General features: G+C 43.8%; 1 protein-coding gene and 1 non-coding gene across 2 annotated transcripts; one reads left to right on the top strand and one right to left on the bottom strand.

Moving 5' to 3' along the window:
- Window positions 1–13,821: 13,821 nt before the first annotated feature.
- Window positions 13,822–17,926, bottom strand: ACTRT3 (actin related protein T3). The gene is made up of 3 exons (XM_049867286.1): window positions 17,843–17,926; window positions 16,968–17,738; window positions 13,822–15,127 (listed from the first exon to the last, which is right to left on the bottom strand). Exons 2-3 carry the CDS (start codon window positions 17,165–17,167, stop codon window positions 14,209–14,211), a joined length of 1,119 nt encoding a protein of 372 aa, XP_049723243.1. The 5' UTR covers window positions 17,168–17,738; window positions 17,843–17,926; the 3' UTR covers window positions 13,822–14,208.
- A 785-nt stretch (window positions 17,927–18,711) lies between these two features.
- TRNAV-AAC (transfer RNA valine (anticodon AAC)) lies at window positions 18,712–18,784 on the top strand. Its single transcript has one exon. It is a non-coding gene; the product is annotated as a tRNA-Val (tRNA).
- The last annotated feature ends 129 nt before the right edge of the window (window positions 18,785–18,913 follow it).

Below are 18,913 nucleotides of genomic sequence, written 5' to 3'. Positions count from 1 at the left end.
TTATTCCTGGATCTAGGTAAGGGTGAGTCAATCCCACCTACAACGCATGCATGGCTGCCAATGAATGCAGAAGAGCATGATGTAGGAGAGGCACGTCAGGTTCCTGTCCAGCCTCTGCATTAATTTCTTTGACTGCTGTGATTTAGAACTCAGCTGACTCCCAGACCCAGGGCAGTGCCTTCTCCTCAGGCCCAGTCATACATGCCTGTGCCACAAAGAAAGTAATCTGGGGAAGGGATTCAGTGTTGTGAGTCATCTATTTTTCTCTATTTCTTTTACTCTTTCAGTCATCTTTATCTCTTGCTTGGTCAAAAACTGATTGGCAGTGGGTGAGAAATCACAGCAGGAAAGAGGATCAGGAAAGGTAAAACAGGGAAAATACAGTGTGTCCTTCATTTTAGTAGAAGGACTCTGGGAAAGATTCAGTGATTTAATCTGTACAGCTACTCAAGGTCTACAGCTGTCACCAGATCCAGTGTTCTGGGCAAGTTTTAGTAGTAAATGCTCATGACTTACTATTAAGTGAAAAAAGGAGAATATGAAATATAATTATATAAAGCATGCATATTATATTAAGTCTGATCGTGTAAAATATGCATGTAAAAAGAGACTAGAAATATACCAAATGATAACATGAGTTTTACTGAAGTGTGATTGTTTTCCTACTTCTCAGCTTTTTTTTATAACAGAAAAAAACTAGAAAGCATTATTCCTTGGCAGACAAATACTTAGCAGCTTGCCGCTGTGCTGGTAAAACAGCAGTTACAATTAGGTGGTCTGTCCTCTGCCCAACAATATTCATTCATTCAGCAAATACTATATTAAGCACTAGAGATGTATGAATAAGCTAAATGCCTTAGACCCTACCTTTGTGCTTACAGCCCAGTGAAAGAGAGACAATAAGCAAATAATTCATTACAAATTAGGAAAAGTATTATGAAGGTAACCAACAGAATGCCTTTAGAGAAGAACCTGTTTGCAAAGGGGGTCAGAGAGGACTCCGAGAAGGTGGTATCTAAACTGAGACTTGAGGATGAGAAGGTGCCAGGACCTACAAGTGCCAGTGCAGGGAATTTCAAGAGAGGACTTAAGGTGAGAAAGAGCTTGGCAAGAATTGAAAGAAGGCTGGTGTGTCTGTAGTACAGTGAAAGAAAGAGTCCAGTTGCTGGCAAGTCGTTTCTGACTCATGGTGACCCCATTATGTCAGAGTAGAACTGTGCTCCACAGGGTTTTCACTAGCTGGTTTTTTGAAAGTTGATCACCAGGACTTTCTTCCAAGGTGCCTCTAGGTGGACCTGAACCTCCAACCTTTGGGTTAGCAGCTAAGCTCATTAACTATTTGTATCACCCAGGGACTCTGAAAGAGGAGCGGGGTTAAAATGAGGCTGGAGAGGTAAGCAAGGACCAGATTATACAAAGCTTTGATAAGAATTTTGGATTTTATTCTGAGTGCGATGTGAAACCACTGAAGGGTTTCACAATATTTTTCAGTTTGTATTTTAATAAGATCACTCTGGCTGCGTGTAGAATGAATTGGAGGTGGGTGGAGGGCAAAGTAAGAAGCAGGGAGACTATTTAGAAGGTCTTAGCGGGAGATTATGGTGAACTGGATTAGGGCGGTGGCAATGGAGATGGAAAGAATGGAAGGCTTCAGGGTATGTTTTCTAGCTAGATGCGAGGACGTGGTAGGGTGAGGGGAGAGTAAGACATCAGTGAAGGCGCCCAGGCAATTGGTTTGAGGGTTGGGTGTATGGCAGTGACATTTAAAGAGGTGGGAAAGTGAGGAATAAAATAAAGTAACATTGACTTTTAAAGATGGGAAATATGTTTTCCACCTATGAAGTCTCAACACTCTGAACAATGCAACATGTTGCAGAGTAGGCAATTACTGTTTGCTAAATGAATGGCACAGCTTTGTGGATATTTCATTCTTCCCAGTGCAGTAAGATTCCATATTGTGAAAAGCCTGATTTCAAACACCTTTCCTTACCAAGGCAGACAAGGTAAAATGGATTGACCATTAACACCAAATGAGAATGAAAAGGTATGAGGTTCTTATTTTTTCATTCTTGTTTTGTTTTCTGTAGTTAAGCTAAAATGGAGTTAAAAGCTTTAGTGGGTGTGTTTAAATTCTTGGGCCTGCCACTGACCTTTCTTAAGTGATTTTACCTCCCAGGGTTTTAGTTCTCTATTTGCAAAACGGAGATAATGGTAGTTGCCTAATCTCACAAGGGTGTCATGAAAAATAAGTCAGATAAATTACTCCTAGAAAGTAGGCATTATTAGATATGATGATGAATACCTACAACTTCAAAGATATTTTTTAATTGTCCCCCAAGTCATTGAACAGGTTAAAACTATAAATAGCACTGGGTTAGGTGCTGATACATTTCTGGCCAGCATCCCCCTCTTGTTAAAGCAGTAAATGGTCTTTGAACAAATGTATTTCTCATTCTTTGATAACTATGCTTCCTTGTTTGTACCCTTGAGAGATGGTTATCATCTGGGATATGAGGTCAAGCTGAACTCCTCGGTGCCACTACAGTTCAACGGCAGCTTTAATTGAGTTTTTCTTCCAAGGTTGAAAATAACTCACTTGGCTCACTTTAGCAAACTACTTGCATTCTTAAAAAAAAAAAAAAAAAAAAGGTGAATCCAACTATTTTCTGCAAATGATATGTACAAGTAATGTTTTCCCTTTTAGCTATAACATTCTCATTCAAAACTTGATCATATGAAAAATTTAGCCTTTTCTTATTTCTTCATTGTTGTATTTTTTCTGATGAGTTTTCTTTACTTTTAATAGCTATACTTAGACATTTTAACATTTCTAATATAGATAGCCATGGAACCCACATAAAAATCAAAAAAGGAGAAACCTACAGTCCATAAGACAAAGTTTAGGAAAGTCACGCATTATCTAGAACATTTATTGCAGATGGGCATCAAATTCAAGTTCATAATTAGTGTTAGATAAGAATTCACAAACCATTAATTAGCATTTCCATCCTTATCCACATATCCCTTACTAAAATCACAAATTAAATCCACTTCCAGTTGGGATAGCTACAACACACCACTCAGAGTGCTATTAAGTCATCACTTGAAAAGAGAGTAAGATAGACCTCTCCTCTATTAATACCAGTTGCTCTTACATATGTTATTTTGTGTATCCCCTCACAACCATACTTCAAGGTAAGTCTTAGGATATCTACATACGGCATCCAAAGTTGAGTGACCTGTACTAAATTCCCTCAGCTAGGTTTGAACGCAGGCTAGTTTGACTCAAAAGCCCACATGCTTGACCACAATACTCTTGTTAAAGATAAAATTTTCACACTGTTAAATTTATGTATGACCTCGAAGCTTTATTTTTCATTTCATGAACCAAGCAACATCTGATCTGGAGTCAGCTAAGAGTTCTGAAGAGAAGTTACAAGTGGAATGTCTTTTGTAACAACAAACATACAAAGAAGCTATGTTGTTCAGATTTCAGATTGGCTGGCAGGTATTTTCTTTCCTTATTTGCAATTAAGGGAAAAATTTGAACTAGTTAAACTCTGCGTGCACGTCCTGATCAGCTACTTTAGGTTTCTGCTGATGCAAGAGTCAATTGATTAACCTGGGTTTTGGCTCCTGGGAAGGTTACGCATATATGAGAAATATAAAGTGAGGTTTCGAATTACTAATGTGGGGCTCAGCATGAGTGACTCCGTTTTGGGCCAAGTTAAGTCAGGTTAAATGAGCCCTGGTGGTGCAGAGGTTAGGGGCTGGCTGTTAACCAAAGTCAGCGGTTTGAACCCACCAGCTGCTCCTCAGAAAAAGATGTAGCAGTTTGCTTCTGTAAAGATTACAGACTTGGGAACTCCATGGGGCAGTTCTACTCTGTCCTATAGGGTTGCTATGAGTTGGAATGACTGGACAACAGGTTAACACCCTCCTACTCATTTGTTCTTGTTTTCTTTTTGTTACAAGACAGAAATGAGAATTTGAGGCAACACAAATGAAGGTACTAGTAAGACAAGGAGCAAAGGCCCTGAGATCAGAGGGTACGTTTGAGAAATAGTGAAGAGACTGGTGTGGTTAGAAGAGAAGCAAGTAAAAAAGAGATAAATTATACTATCAGGGAGATAATACGGGGTTGATGGTGGAACCTAGAGACTTAATAAGACAAAGAACAGAGGGGCCCCCAAGTCTGCAAACAAAGTAACAAGAAATGGACCAAGGCACAGAAACAAAGCCTTTCCCCAGAACAGTGGGGCAGGGTATCTAAAAATAGCCAGCAAACTTCTTTAAAGTTGCCTTTCAGAAGCAGCTGGAGAAAACCAGGGCCAGAGACATGTGCAGAACATCCACCTGTGACCGCTGTGTGACCTTCCACCGGGGCAGTGAAGGGCTGCAGCCCCAGCCAGGGAATCGAACCTAGGGAATCAAAGACTGCACAGGGGTGATGCCCCGTAAGTCCTGTTACTAATCCCAGAGGCCTCCAGGACAAGAGCCATCTTGGAAAGCTGCCGTGCATGCACCTTAGTTAACATATCCCCACCCGTGTCTATGAAGAAACATAAATCTTTTCCTGCCCAAGAACTTTTAAAAACTCAGGCCCATCTTTTGTTCTGTGAGATGAGGGTTAAGTGTTGCTCTAGGCCCTCCTTGTCTCTGCTTTCAAGCCTCTTCAATAAAGCTTTGCTCGTGTGGAAAACTCTACGTGCCTTACCTGCTCATTCTTGACCAGTAAGAGGCAAGAACCTTATTCCGGTAACACTACAAACAAAAACGCCCTCCCAAGAGGGAAGGCATGAGAAAACAGCTTCAACTCCACCAAGTGAAGTGAAAGCTTTGGTTCTCCTCACAGCACTACTGAGACCCCACAGAGTAGACACAGAAGGATGTGCCCATGCCCTAGCCAGATCCCTACACCCTTTACGTGGGAAGGAGGACCGCTACTATTTTCAAAATACTATTAAAGTTTAATTTTGACATTTAAAGTAATTTAACATCGCTAATTAGAGCACTAACCAAAGGTCAGTGGTTCCAACCCACCAGCCACTCTGTGGAGAAAGATGCGGCAGTCTGCTCCTGTAAAGAATACAGCCTTGGAAATTCCATGGGGCAGTTCTACCCAGTCCTACATGGTAGCTCTGAGATGGAATCCACTTGACAGCAATAGGCTTGGTTTTGGAATTTAACATGGGAGACAGTGGTGGTTTATAGAATTCTCTCCTTTCCACGCAAGAGCCAAAAAACCCATTGCTGTGGAGTGGATTCCAACTAATAGCAAGCCTACAGGCAGAGCAGAACTGCACCACAGGGTTTCCATGGAGCAGTTGGTGGATTCTAACTGCGAACTTTTTAGTTGGCACAACAACCACAGCTCCTGGGGCACACCAGTCTACCTAATTGTATTTACCTTGGCAAATACTGAAATTAGTTTGTGCAACATTGAGTATAATCAGGGGAGTAAATCAGGAAATGTTTGGGAGTTACATTTCTCAATATTTTTAAAGCCATAATTTCCTTCATGGACACAAAATTCTCACATCCTCCTTTTTTATTTGAAAATTCAACGTAAGTAACAGAAAATAAACAAATGGGATAAATATGGTTATTTTCAAACTTCATATATCCCTTCCTTACACCCTTTTGAGGATCACTGGTTTAAATAATATAAAAGGCATGGGAAAAGTACCAAGCACTTAAGAGGCCATGCAGATACCTGTACTCTTTGGTGTCCACATAGACCTTGAAATGCCTATAAAACAGGGAGAGTACATTGGACTTTCCAGGTCAAAACCACATCAAAGTAGAGAAAGGATCATGAGTAGGAACCAAGCTTACAGACACAGACAAATAGCCATTAAGGATGCTCTTTTATTTTAAAACAGAAAATGATGGCAAAGTTTTAATGCTAGTCATCTTTTCTAGATAACCCAACCCATTAATGTGCAACAGAGTGAACAGAACATGGGGACTGGTAGTTGGGAAGCCTGGTTGCTGGTCCCAACTCTGCAAAAAATTAACTTTGGTAAGTCACTTAAACCCCTCTAAGATCAGTTTCTTTATCTGCTCAAAGCCTATAGCCAGTGAGTTGATTTTGACTCATAATGACTCTATAGGACAGAGTAGAACTGCTCCCATAGGTTTTCCAGGGCTGTAAATCTTTACAGAAGCAGACTGCCACATCTTTCTCCCTCACATCAGCTAGTGGGTTCCAGCTGCTGACCTTCTGGTTCACAGCTGAGCGCTTTAACTACTGCACCGCCAAGGCTCCTTTTTTATCTGCTCCCATTAACCCATTGCCGTTGAGTCGATTCCGACTTATAGCGACCCTATAAGACAAAGTAGAACTGCCCCGTAGTGTTTCCAAGGAGCACCTGGTGGATTCCAACTGCTGGCCTTCTTGGTTAGCAGCTGTAGCTCTTAACCACTACACCACCAGGGCTTCCTTTTATCTGCTACAGGGATCTAGTTCATGGCAATAAATTGCGAGGAGTAGGCAGTCCTTGGGACAAGCCAGGTGGCAATGGTTTTCTTCCTTCCTTTCCCAGCTGCATCTTTAGGCCTCAGAACAACACCCCACCACCACCACAGAGACCTAATGTTTGTTAGCAGGTTTAAAAAGATACAACTCTGGGCTAACCACCCCCTTTCTCAGCAAGTCAGGAGGGCATGCTGCAGTAAGAGGTTTGTTAGCAGAGTTAAAAAGATACAATTAGTCATGTAGGTTTGGGGTACAAAATTGCTGGGAGAAGAACTTTTGTCTTCTCAACCATGGTGTTAGTGGGTCATGCATAACATTGTTTACAGCCCAGCTAAGTGGACCTACCTGTGCAGGGGGAGACTGGCAGTAGGCAGACTTCCATGCTGTCCCCCAGCCATGATGCCAGCTGGAAGGCACACATAAAAGAAGCTATATCCATTGAGATAGGTTCCAGAAAATGGGGAGGGGGAAGAAAATGGCGAGTCATGTAACTGACTCCATGACAAGTACCCTTTTTCTAACAGCCTCCTGGCTATCTAAAATTGGGTACAAGCTGGCAGTACATTGAAGATTTACCATGTTGCCCAGAAGTTATGGCACAGTGGAGCAGGGTCTGGGATGCTGTCACTCCTAAGTCGCACTTGTCACATTTATTATATAAACCTCCCACCCATGATACAAGGTTGGGTGTGCGTAGAACTTGTCATCTCTGCCCAGATAGCTTTTGAGCCAGGCAGATTGCTCACCTGTTGTATACTGTCCACTTCCTATTTTTAGTAATAAAAACTCCTTTCCCCGTTAATCTGTGCTCAGGCTCTGATAGGATGTGATAGAAATGGAGAAATCTGTATTAGTTATTGGTACTGTCTTGCGTTATCTAGTGCTGCTGTAACAGAAATACCACAAGTGGATAGCTTTAACAAAGAAAAAATTATTCTCTCACAGTCTAAGAGGCTGAAAGTCTGAATTCAGGATGCCAGCTTTAGGGGAAGGGTTTCTGTTGGCTCTGGAGGAAGGTCCTTATCATCAATCTTCCCCTGGTCTAGGGGCTTCTCAGGCACAGGGACCCCAGGTCCAAAGGATGTGCTCTGCTCTTGGTGCTGGCTTTCTTGGTGGTGTGAGGTCCCCTGGTCCTTCTGCTCGCTTTTTTATCTCTAAAGAGACTGGCTTAAAACAATCTAACCTTGTAGACTTGAGTCCTGCCTCATTAATGTAACTGCCACTAATTCATAGAGATAGGATTTACAACACACAGGAAACCCACATCAGATGATAAAATGGTAGACAGTCACACAATACTGGGAATCATGGCCCAGCCAAGTTGATGTAATTCCTGGGGACATAATTCAATCCATCACAAGTACCCTTTTTCTAATGGCCTCCTGGCTATCTAAAATCGGGTACAACCTGGCAGTACATCGAAGATTTGCCATGTTGCCCAGAAGTTATGGCACAGTGGAGCAGGGTCTGGTGATGTTGTCACTCTTAAGTTGTACTTGTCACATTTATAACTTTTAAAAAATTTTCATGTTCTCACTGGGGGACCCTGAAGGCTCCGTCTTACTCTACAACTGTACGGCTGAAGAAAAAAGGTATACTCTGCCAGAAAAAAATTATATCAAATCTTTGTTAATTTTTCTTTGGAACATTTACTTTTAGTAAACGTTAGTCAGAGGAAAGACTTCAAACATAATCGCTATTCTTGGACTTAAAACTTTTAAGTTGTATTTATCAAGTCACTATTTGCTTTTAAAACGTGAGAAAGAAAAGCATTTCCAGTCTGTGGTCATCCTTGTCTCGGGCCCCACACAAATTCTGTAAATGCGAAGAAACCCAAGTACCACTAGATGGAGCAGGAACAAAAGATATCTATTTGTAGTTCAAGGAGCCCTAGCTGTCTTTAAAAAAAAAAGCTGTCTTTAAAAGGGACCATAAAGAGGTCACCGTCTGATTAAAGGAGGCTTAGTGAAGCTGGGCTGCTTCAAGTCTAGGAAAGCCATCGACACAACCGTAACTAGTACTTTATTCTCAACTCATCCTACATTCTTTCCACAAAATCATGTTGAGCCATGCTTTTTTCTTCTGCTTAAGGAACATTACCAGAACCGGGGATTCCAGTTTTTCGTAATTAACTGTAGTAAGGCCAACAAATATGCGCGTTAAACAACTAAGGTACCTACCTTAAGTTACAGCCTGAAATGCTATAGAAATGCAGGCTCAACAATTCACTGACACAACCCTAACTGACCCTGTCAATAGGATTCTGGTCCTCTGTCATCCAGATGGCTTGCCTTTATATCGAAATCGCTACTATCTCCCCCTGCAACTGGCCCCAAAAAGTTTTCCAAAGTGAAGACGCTGACTCAAAATGCATACACACATAAACCTGGAGTTATGTTTTGGGGATAAGTGGGCAGAATAACCTATTAGTCGTTTTATTCAACCAAGTTTGCCACCAGCTTAATTTTCTCTTCAAAAAGGAAATCAGATCCAAGTGGGGGGGGGGGGGATGCATACAGGGCTCTGTGAACTCCTTTCATCATTAAGTCTTTCGTTACTTAATGTCTTGAACCCAAAGGCTCAGGCAAATGAGGTGAACACCTATGATCATAAAAAACACAAATCTTGTTGTGTAGAGATCAAATCTAACAAACTTATGAATGCACAAAAAAACACTGCTCCCTCACACCCCACTGACTTGACTAGTAGAGATCTGCTCAGAGACAAAACCTGTACAAAACGAACAGTACAGGAACTACGTTGTGACAAAATAAACGCAACAAAACCAGTGGGGGGGAGGGTACAAAAAAGCCCCAAACCCTTTACCATTCAATAGATTGACTCATTACCAAAAAAACCCAAACCCGCTGCCGTTGATTCCGACTCAAAGTAAAACTACCCCAGTTTCTGAGCCTGTAATATTTAGGAAGCAGACAGCTACATTTTTCTCCCCCTAATTTTTTTTTTTAAGCAGCTAGTGGGTTCCAGTCGCGAAACTTTCAGTTACCAGCCTAGCACTTAAACCACTGCACCACAGTGCTCCTCCTAGTACTGGAGAGAAAAGTGGGGGAAAAGGGGTAAAAAAGAATCTTAGGTAGCAATGGCAAGCTGGCACGTCCTACTCGCTGCCCATTCATTTGGGCCAACTTTGGAGGTGGCTTCGCTTCTCCTGCCAATTCCCACGCTCCAAGGCCCAAACTGCCAGGTTTGGGGGTCCATAAGCCCAACCCCGAAGACGTGGGGTGACGGATACGCACGAAGGGCGCCCCCACCCTCACAGACCACGATTCTCTTCACCTCCCGACCCCCAGAGCCCCTCGGCAGGCTGCACCTGTCGGAGCTGAGCCCCGAGCGCACATCCCACAACTCAGGGAAGCGCACGCACGCGGGGAACCGCTCCGTTTCTCTCCCTGCGTTCAGGAGGCCCCAGCCTCGCCCTTGGTTCCCGCGGGACCCGCGGCTGACAGAGCCCAACTCTTCGCGGCGGCAGCGGGAACCTCCGGAGAAGCCCCAGGCCGACCGCGGCCTCCAGGCGGGGAGCGGGGCTGGGCGGGCGAGCCACTGCAGGTTCCCGGGAGGGGCGAGCGGCCGGCGGCTGACATTTTTTTGTTTGCTCCAGGCTATCGGTAGACGGCGGTAGACCGAGGCTTTTCCCGCCCGCTGAAAGTCAGCGAGAAAAACAACGCGCGGGGAACAAAAGCACGGCGCCTACGCCCTTATCAGTTAGGGTTAGAACAGAACAGACCATCGCCCTCCCGGGCGTACCCTCCTCAACCCACCGCACCAGCCGCGCCGCCGCACCTCTTTATAAAGGGAGAGACCGCCACCGCGCGGATTGGCCAAGGCCTTCTCCCACTGGCTCTCGCGAGAGCTGAGCCAACAACAACAAAAGCTCTTAGAGTGTGGCCAAGCGCCACCCTTCCCCACGTTCAATTGGAGAAAGCTTTGTGGGTTTTTTTTTTTTTCCCCGTGCGCTTTAGTTGGGAAACTAACACGAAGTGCTTTAGAGCTTTTCATCGTTTACAGACCGGGTACGGCTGGCGTCACTGGAATGCTCGTCGACTACCTTAAGAAAAAGAAAGTCATTAAAAAATCAGAATTTTAAGGCAGAGGGATAGAAAACACAGATTTCCAAGTCTGGTTGATTACCCCGTTTGTTGGAGGCAGCACCCAAAACCAAACCGAACCCACTGCCCTCGAGTTGATTCCAATTTAGCGGGCAGCACACTGACCCACTAAACCAGAATATCCTTTCGGTGAATAGCCTTAGAGTTGCTGGCCTACTCCCTTCCTTCAGAATGCCTGCTCAGTTATTTTAAGTATAACTACTTAATTATACTTCTTAATCTTAACGTTAAGAAAATCTTAACATGAACTAAATCTCTGTTTTATTAGGAAATAAAGGCCTTCAGCCATTGACTTTGCTTTAAGGTAATGCTATGTCGTGATTACATGTGAAATAGGAAGAAAAATCCATAAATGGTAGCAGATTTTATAATGGCCGGTGTTGATGCAATTATACCTATAACTAGCCCACTTCGGCCTGACGATCTTAAAAGTTGGACTCTTGTCCAATGGGATAAACTCCGTGGACTTGCCACTATTGGATCCTCAATCTGAGAGAATAAAAGAATGTAACCCAGAAACCAAAAAAAAAAACAAACCAAACCTGCTGCTGTCAAGTCGAATCCGACTGATAGCCATCCTATAGGACAGAGTACAACTGCTCCATAGGGCTTCCAAGGAACAGCTAGCTGGTGGATTGGTTAGCAGCCAAGCTCTAAACCTCTGTACCACTAGGGCTCCTGTTAAGGGGATTGATTTGTGAGGATTGTAAGGCAGGGAAAATGTAACCGGATTTTCCACAGCATGTTATTCCCCTTCCCTGGATTACCGGAAAAGGATCATCTGCAACCCCAAGAAGGAGGCTAGAGTCTGCCCAGAATATTCCAGGCTGTTTGCTCAGTTAACTACCTAAAAGACTCTGGTTAAGGATTGTGTGGGTGCCTGCCTAATGGGGCAAGTTACTTCGGGATCCCTTAAACTGAAATCTTATAACCTCCTTAAATTTCAATTTCTTAGTCTGTAAAATGGGAATAATATCTGCCTTGCCCGTCTCTCTGGGATGATGACATTTAAATTAGATAATGCATAATTGTTGTTATGGTGGAATTGATTCAGATTCATGGGGACCTCACGTGTGCAGAGTAGAACTGCTCCATAGGAATGTTGGGTTAACCCTATTTCAAAAATAAATGAATATATATGCTATACGTTAGAATTCTAAAGCGAGGGGTTGAAATCATTCTACAGTGCTGTGACCCCTGGTGGTGTAGTGGTTAAGAGCTTGGCTGCTAATCAAAAGGTCAGCAGTTCAAACCCACCAGCTGCTCCTTAGAAACCCTATGATGCAGTTCTGCTCTGTCCTACACGGTTGCTGAGTTGGAACTCAGTATCACCTAACAACACAACAGTGCTGTGAATCTAACATGCACCACCTGTTTAACCTGCCCTCAGAAAATCATTTTCTACACTTATCTGGGCTAGTCTTGCTTACAGTCATTAAAATGGGAGACAAGTGCCAAGGGATGAAATGTACCTCCTCACGAATGCCTGGCTTGGGCCAAACAGTTACTTCCTGCTCCCTATGCATGCACCTCTGGGCCTTTGCCCTGTTCCCTCTGCTAGGAGTGTGTTTCTAGTTAATTCTGTATGCCTATTTTATAGCTGTGGTAGAAACCCTGGTAGTGTAATAGTTAAGAGTTTGGCTGCTAACCATTAACGGTTAAGAGTTTATTGCTAAGTAATAAAGATTGGCAGTTCAAATCCACCAGGTGCTCCTTGGAAAACCCTATGGGGCAGTTCTACTCAATCCTATAGGGTTGCTATGAGTCAAAATCAACTTGATAGCAATGGGTTTTTTTTTTGTTTTGTTTTTTTTGTTTTTTTTGCAGCTGTGGTGGAGCCCCGGTGGCATAGTGGTTCAGAGCTTGGCCACTAGCTAGAAGGCTGGCAGTTCAAATCCACCAGCTGCTCACTGGAAAACCAATAGGACAGTTCTGCTCTGTCCTATAGGGTCACTGTGAGTTGAAATTGACTCAATGGCAATGGGTTTTTGTATATATCAAGAAAAGGGGACAGCGATGAAAAGGAAAAGGTCACAATCCCTGCCTTCTAAGAACTTGTCTTCTGTCTACTGAGGGAGAAAGACAAGCAAACCAAAAGACTTCATGGTCAATAGAAGTACAAGTAATAAAATGTACTAGAGGACACAAAGGAATAATCAATTTTGACTCCAGAGAGGTGGCATCTGAGCTGGCCCTGTAAATTCTGTAAGCAAAAAATGGCATATTTTACAGTTTTTTTTAAACTGCCTTTAGGTACATTATCCCATCTGAACTTCCCAATGATCCTGTGAGACAGGTAGAGATTAGCATTCCCATTTTACTGATGAGGAAATTGATCTTCAGAACGTTTAAACAACTTGCTGAAGTTACGCGCCTGGCAGGTGGCAGGGTCTGGACCTATCTTGCATGCTGCTCCTAAATTCAGAGGGAAGGGCACTCCATGAGGTTTACATTCCCGTTGTCCTTCAGGCCCAGTCCCAAGGCCAAATCTCCTAGAAGGTCTTCTCTGAGTCCCTCAACTGGTATTCTCCCTCCTATGAACCCCCCAGAGCATTTTATCCTTCTACTAGGATGCTAAATCACTTTCTACTTTGTAATTTACGCATCAATTTCACATCTTCTACCAGACTGCTGGCTTCCTAAGGGCAGGATCTGACTCCTGGTTTAGCACTCGTTGTACTTAGCACAGTGCTTTGCACAGAGTAAATAACTAAATTGTCATATGTCAATGCTGCCAACATTCTCTCAGCTACCCAGGTCATCTCAGTCCTCTTTGCCCCTTCACATCTACCTAATTACACAATAAGACTTGCTATTTCTTCATAATTTTTTTTTTCCAGTTCCATTGCCTATAATCTTGAGTACAGGACTTGGCTACTTTCTGTTTAGCCTAATAGCTTCCTAACTGATCACCTCATGTCCAGGCCCTTCCCAGTCTAATTTATCCTACAAACCACCACCACATTATGTTGTATCTCCTGCTTTTAAATCTTTAATTGCTTCCCTTTGCCTAGAGAACATTTAACACTTAAAGCTTTCCATTCCCTGGCCTTAATCTACCTTCCCAGTCATAGCTCTTAGTCTTTTAACAAAATCAGTCTATTAAACATGCCCTAAATATGCTTTGTTCATTCTCATCTCTACCCCCTGACTCCATTATCCTTGCCTGGATACCTTCCTCCCCATCCCCCCTCCCTTTTTTTCTCTACCCATTCCTAACTCCATCCCATCCACAGTGGCATGGCTCCTCTCTGAAATCTTCCCGCACTACAGCAACTTTCTTTCCCTAAACTTCAACAAGCTTAAATCTCTATCACTTTTTTGGCACATACTCTGTTTTACCAAAAATTGCTTTCTCCCCAAGGGAAATGTAAACTCTCAAAGACACAGAATAGTGTTTCTTCTAGCATTTAACTAGGTTCTATTCAATGAACATCTGCTCGATTGCTTCACTGTTGTTATTTTCCCCAATTATAAAAATACATCAGAGACACGGACAATCCAGTGATTAAAATATTTTCTGTTCTACCAGAAACATGTAATATCCAAAGTTTTCTCTGTCATATATGCTCAAAATGTTTTAACCAGTTCATCTGTACTTCAGAAGCATCTTTGGTGCACTATGTTGGGTCCAACCTCTTTATATTCTGCGGCAGTGATCCACATGTCCTGGAAGGCAGACAGGGATGCAATAATGGAACCTCCCATCCACACCGACATTTTCCTTTCTGGGGGAGCTGTAACCTGCACAGGAGTGTTGGCAGGTGCCACCTTTGCTATATCCTTAACTAGCCGCTTTTCTAAACCCAGGAAAGAGGTTGATCCCCCAGCAAGGATAATATTGGAGAAGAAGGAATTCCTCAGATCTGTATCACATTTCATTATGCTGTTGAAGCACATCTTATCAATACCAGGAGCCTCAAGGTTCAAGAGACGTGGAGCAAAGAGGGCCTCTGAACACCTGAAGAGCTGGTCATGAAGCTTGACAGTCTTCCCATCAGGCAGTTGGTAAACTTTCTCCAGATACTCAGGTTTCTTGGCCATTTCCTCTTCATAGTTCATTGCCACATAACAACAGGTTTCCTTAATGTCTGCGACAATCTGTCTGTCTGCAGTGCTAAGCAGCATGATACCATGGTCCTTTAACAGCATCATGAGGTAGTTGGTGAGGTCAAGGCCTGCCAGATCTAGCTGCTGGACACCATGAGGCAGACAGTAACCCTCAAAGATGGGTATACACTGGGTAACCCCGGCACCCGAATTCAGCACAAAGCCAGTTGTGAAGCCTGCAGCAAACAGTGCCAGGACACCTTGGATGGACATATAGAAGGCAGGAACCTCCAGATGCTCAAAAAACACTTCACTGGTCTGTTGCCGGTTGACCAGTGGGTTTAGTGCTGGCTCTGTAATCAAGACTGGACCATCACAGGGCTTTAGCTTCAGGTCATGGTCATAGAGATGCTTCCACATGATCTCCATGTCTCCCCAGGAAGTAATGAGACCGCGTTCCACTGGATAGCTATAGGGAGAACAATAAAATAAATTGCAGCTCTTTACTTTTCCAGTTTCAATTCTCCTCAACCCTGGGCTTATCCCCATATTTATTACCAGTAACCCTATATGGGCAGTGACTACCACAGCCTCTCAAGGAAGATAGCTATCAGCAAAAACTAGCACAGCACCTTCGTTTGTAATTTTTATCACATTCCATTCTTTCTCCCCTTTGGAAGACCCTTCAAAGCTTAAAAAAAAAAAAGGTTGGGAAACCCTCACATAATAGTAAATATAGGTTTGGTTTTGTAAAAATTTTTTTTTATTACGGAAAATTTCAAACATACACAAAAGTAGAGAGACTATTATAATAAACCCTTAGGTACCCAGGTCCCAGCATCAATAATTTTTAACATTTTGTTTGATTTATTGCTTTCACTTACTTTTTTCTTGAAATGTTTTAAAGCTAATCCTAGACCTCATATATCAGTTCACTTCTAAGTATTTTATTTTGCATCCCAACAGATAAGACTTTAAGCAATTACCAAATATTTAAAAATATCACTATCAGATCTGTCAATATTAACAATAACTTTAAAAAATGTTATTGTGGTAAAAATAAACAAAAATTGCCACTTTAACCATTTTTCAGTGTAAAATTCAGTGCCATTAATTACATTCAAATGTTGTGCAACCATCCCCGCTATTTCCAAAATTTTCATCACCACAAGTAGAAACTCAGTACTCCTTAAGCAATAACTCTCCATCCCCCATACCCCTACCCCCTGGTAACCACTACTAAACTTTTGCCTCTATGCATTTGCCTATTCTAGATATTTTATGTAAGTCAGATAGTGCAATATCTTTTTTTGTGCGTATGTCTTATTTTATGTAGCATAATGATTAAAAAAAAACAAAACACTGTCCTTGATTTGATTCCAACCCATAGCGACTCTATAAACCAAACCCGTTGCCATAGAGTGGATTCCGACTCATAGCGACCCTACAGGACAAACTAGAACTGCCCCATAGAGTATCCAAGGAGCGCCTGGTGGATTCGAACTGCCGACCTTTTAGTTAGCGCTGTAGCACAACCACTACGTCACCAGGACAGAGTAAAACTGCCTCATAGGGTTTCCAAGGAGCTGCTGGTGGATTCGAACTGCTAACTTTCAGGTTAACATGCATAGCTTAACCCCTGCGCCATCAGGGCTCCCTAGTATTTTCAAGGGTCACCCATATCTGTAACATGTATCAGAACCTCATTTCTCTATGGCTGAAAAATATTCCATTGTGTATTTATGTACCACATTTTATTTATTCTGTTGATGGAAGAATAGATAAATAACTTGGGTTGTTTCAACCTTTTGGCTCTTGTGAAAAATGCCGCTCTAAACATTGGTGTACAGATACCCGTTTGAGTCCCTACTTTCAAGTGTTTTAAGCTCTTGAATGGAATTGCGGGATCATGTGGTGATTCTAGTTTAACTTTTTGAGGTAAATACAGTTTTAATATCAATTAATTGAAGAGAATAACCATAAAGACAAAAGCTACCATGAATTAAACAACATTCTTAAATGAATTGGCATTTTATGAACAACAACTTTATTTTTAGGGTTGAATGCATTCGTATAGATAGAGAGCAAGTACTGTTCACTGTTGAGATGCTCGGTACCCGTAGAGCCGCGGCCCGGGCGTTTGCAACAACACCCACTGGCTGAGATTCCGGCTACTCACTCCTTCGTCCCTTCTCTCACACCGGTGCCGCCCACCTGGACCCTCCCTGCCTGCCCTCCACGCCCGCCCTGCGCCCTGCCTGCCATGCATCGCAGCCCCGCCCGGCCACCCCAGCCTGAGCGGGAGTTACCTTATGGACAGCGAGCTTCGCCTCTCCTGCGCCTGGTCGCCCACGAACAGTGCCTCAGAGCCCTCGGTCGCCCAGGTGTGGCCCTTGGCGCGGCCGATAATGTTCGGGCAGGCAAACTGGGGCTCCCGGCTTCCAGCCAGGCCCGCCTTGATCGCCCCCGAGCCGTTGTCGATCACTACCGGTAGCTGGTGGTAGCTCATGTCGCCGCCGCCACCGCCGCGTCGGGTCGCCGGGCCTCTCCGGCTGCCCTGGCTGCGGTTTGCTCCGGGAGAACCGACAGTGCGCGGGGGCGGCACTCTCCGCCGCCTTACCAGGCCCAGCGACGCGCGGACCCGACGGTCTGGAACGCCGCGTCACAGAGGCCCCGGCACGGCCGGGGGTCCTGCGCTCGGTTGGGGCAGGCTGGGGGTCGGGAGAGGCCGGGCGCGCTTACTCTGGGCACGCCCTGCGCTCCACAGAACCGCCCGCGGTTACGCCCTGTCTCGGATGGGCTCCCTTGGGAATCCGAGAATACTAACATCAGGAAAACCCGACTTTCCCCCCGAAGGATTAAGTCTAACTCTTCACAAGTGCATTTCTCCAAGACCTCGAAGAGCCAGAAACACTATTTCGCAAAGCTGTTGAATTCCGATGAACAAGTGTGGATCCAGGGTCTGCGGAAAGCTCAGGAACGCACCCTTGACCCTGGGAAATGTAGGGACATCTAACTCGGGGAAGTTGTAGCGGTGGGAGAGGCACTCACAGCCCTTACTTTGAGACGCTCGTCAACTCCTAAAAAGAAAGGAGGGGGAAAAAATGCTAGGATTTTAAATGGGTTTTAAAAGACTTTTTTTTCTTCTTCTGTCTACTGAGCAATGTTTTGCTGTGTTTCATACCTGTGCTCCCTAAAGACGATGTACAGCGCTGAATGAAAACCAAAATGGTAGAATTTCACATTCTTTTAGAAATCTTGTCGTTTTTTCCCCCGCTGTAATCTGAAAGCTCATTCTCGTTTCATAGTCTTCATTTTCAGACATAAGACTGTGTCACGTCTCTTTGCAGAAGAAGTGAGATTCCTTGCGTCATATGAAATTCAAATTTAGAAAAATTCCAATACATTGTGTACGAGAAAGTGCACCTTCTTGTCCAGATACTCTACTCCCCACCCCGGCCCTCCACCTCAGTTTTGCACATCCTATAGAGAATTTTTTTTTTTTTAGAGAGAATGTTGAAACAACTGCTCAAATGAAACCTCCCATTGGTCTACAGAAGCACAAGAAGGAAATTAAAAAGCAATTCTCGCGTTCCTCCACCAGAGGCTGAAAAGGGTCGCTTTTTCTCTCGTAAAACACTAGCTTGGGGCGGCGAGCTGCTGCAGTGCTCGCAGGGACTTACGGGACTGACCGTGGTCCGCTCTTCCATGCCAGCCGAAGCCCCCGACTGCTCCCCGGACCCTCCGCAGCGCGACGCGGGAGAAGAACGTGTAATACAAGGCTGCTTTCCCAGACAAGGAGGGGTGTACGGAAAGGAAGGGGAGCTAGCGGTGCCTGGTTTTTACAGCAGTACTCGAGGGATTTGAAATCGCTCGCAAATTCAAACGTTTGAAATAGTTTTAGTACTGCTTAGTTGGGCATATGGTTATTCTTCCGTTTCAGTTTTTTTTTTCCTGTTCGAAAATACCGTTAATCTTACTTAGTTTCTTTTTTAGTGAGCTGTATGTTACCATATCCATATCAGGACTTTGAGAGACGTCTTCTTCGCAGAAGTTTCCGTAGTGTAGTGGTTATCACGTTCGCCTAACACGCGAAAGGTCCCCGGTTCGAAACCGGGCGGAAACACATTTTTTTCTCAGTTTTCCAGCTTTCCCATCTCAACCGGTACTGTGCAATGTTCGTTCAGTCCTCTGCCGTTTTTAAAAGGCATAATCTTACAAGCAATTTGCGGAAAGTTGCGGAATTTGGGGAATT

The sequence above is a fragment of the Elephas maximus genome, chromosome 23 (genome assembly GCF_024166365.1).
Source record: "Elephas maximus indicus isolate mEleMax1 chromosome 23, mEleMax1 primary haplotype, whole genome shotgun sequence".
Taxonomy (NCBI): domain Eukaryota; kingdom Metazoa; phylum Chordata; class Mammalia; order Proboscidea; family Elephantidae; genus Elephas; species Elephas maximus.
This window is presented reverse-complemented; position numbering and strand designations above follow the sequence as displayed.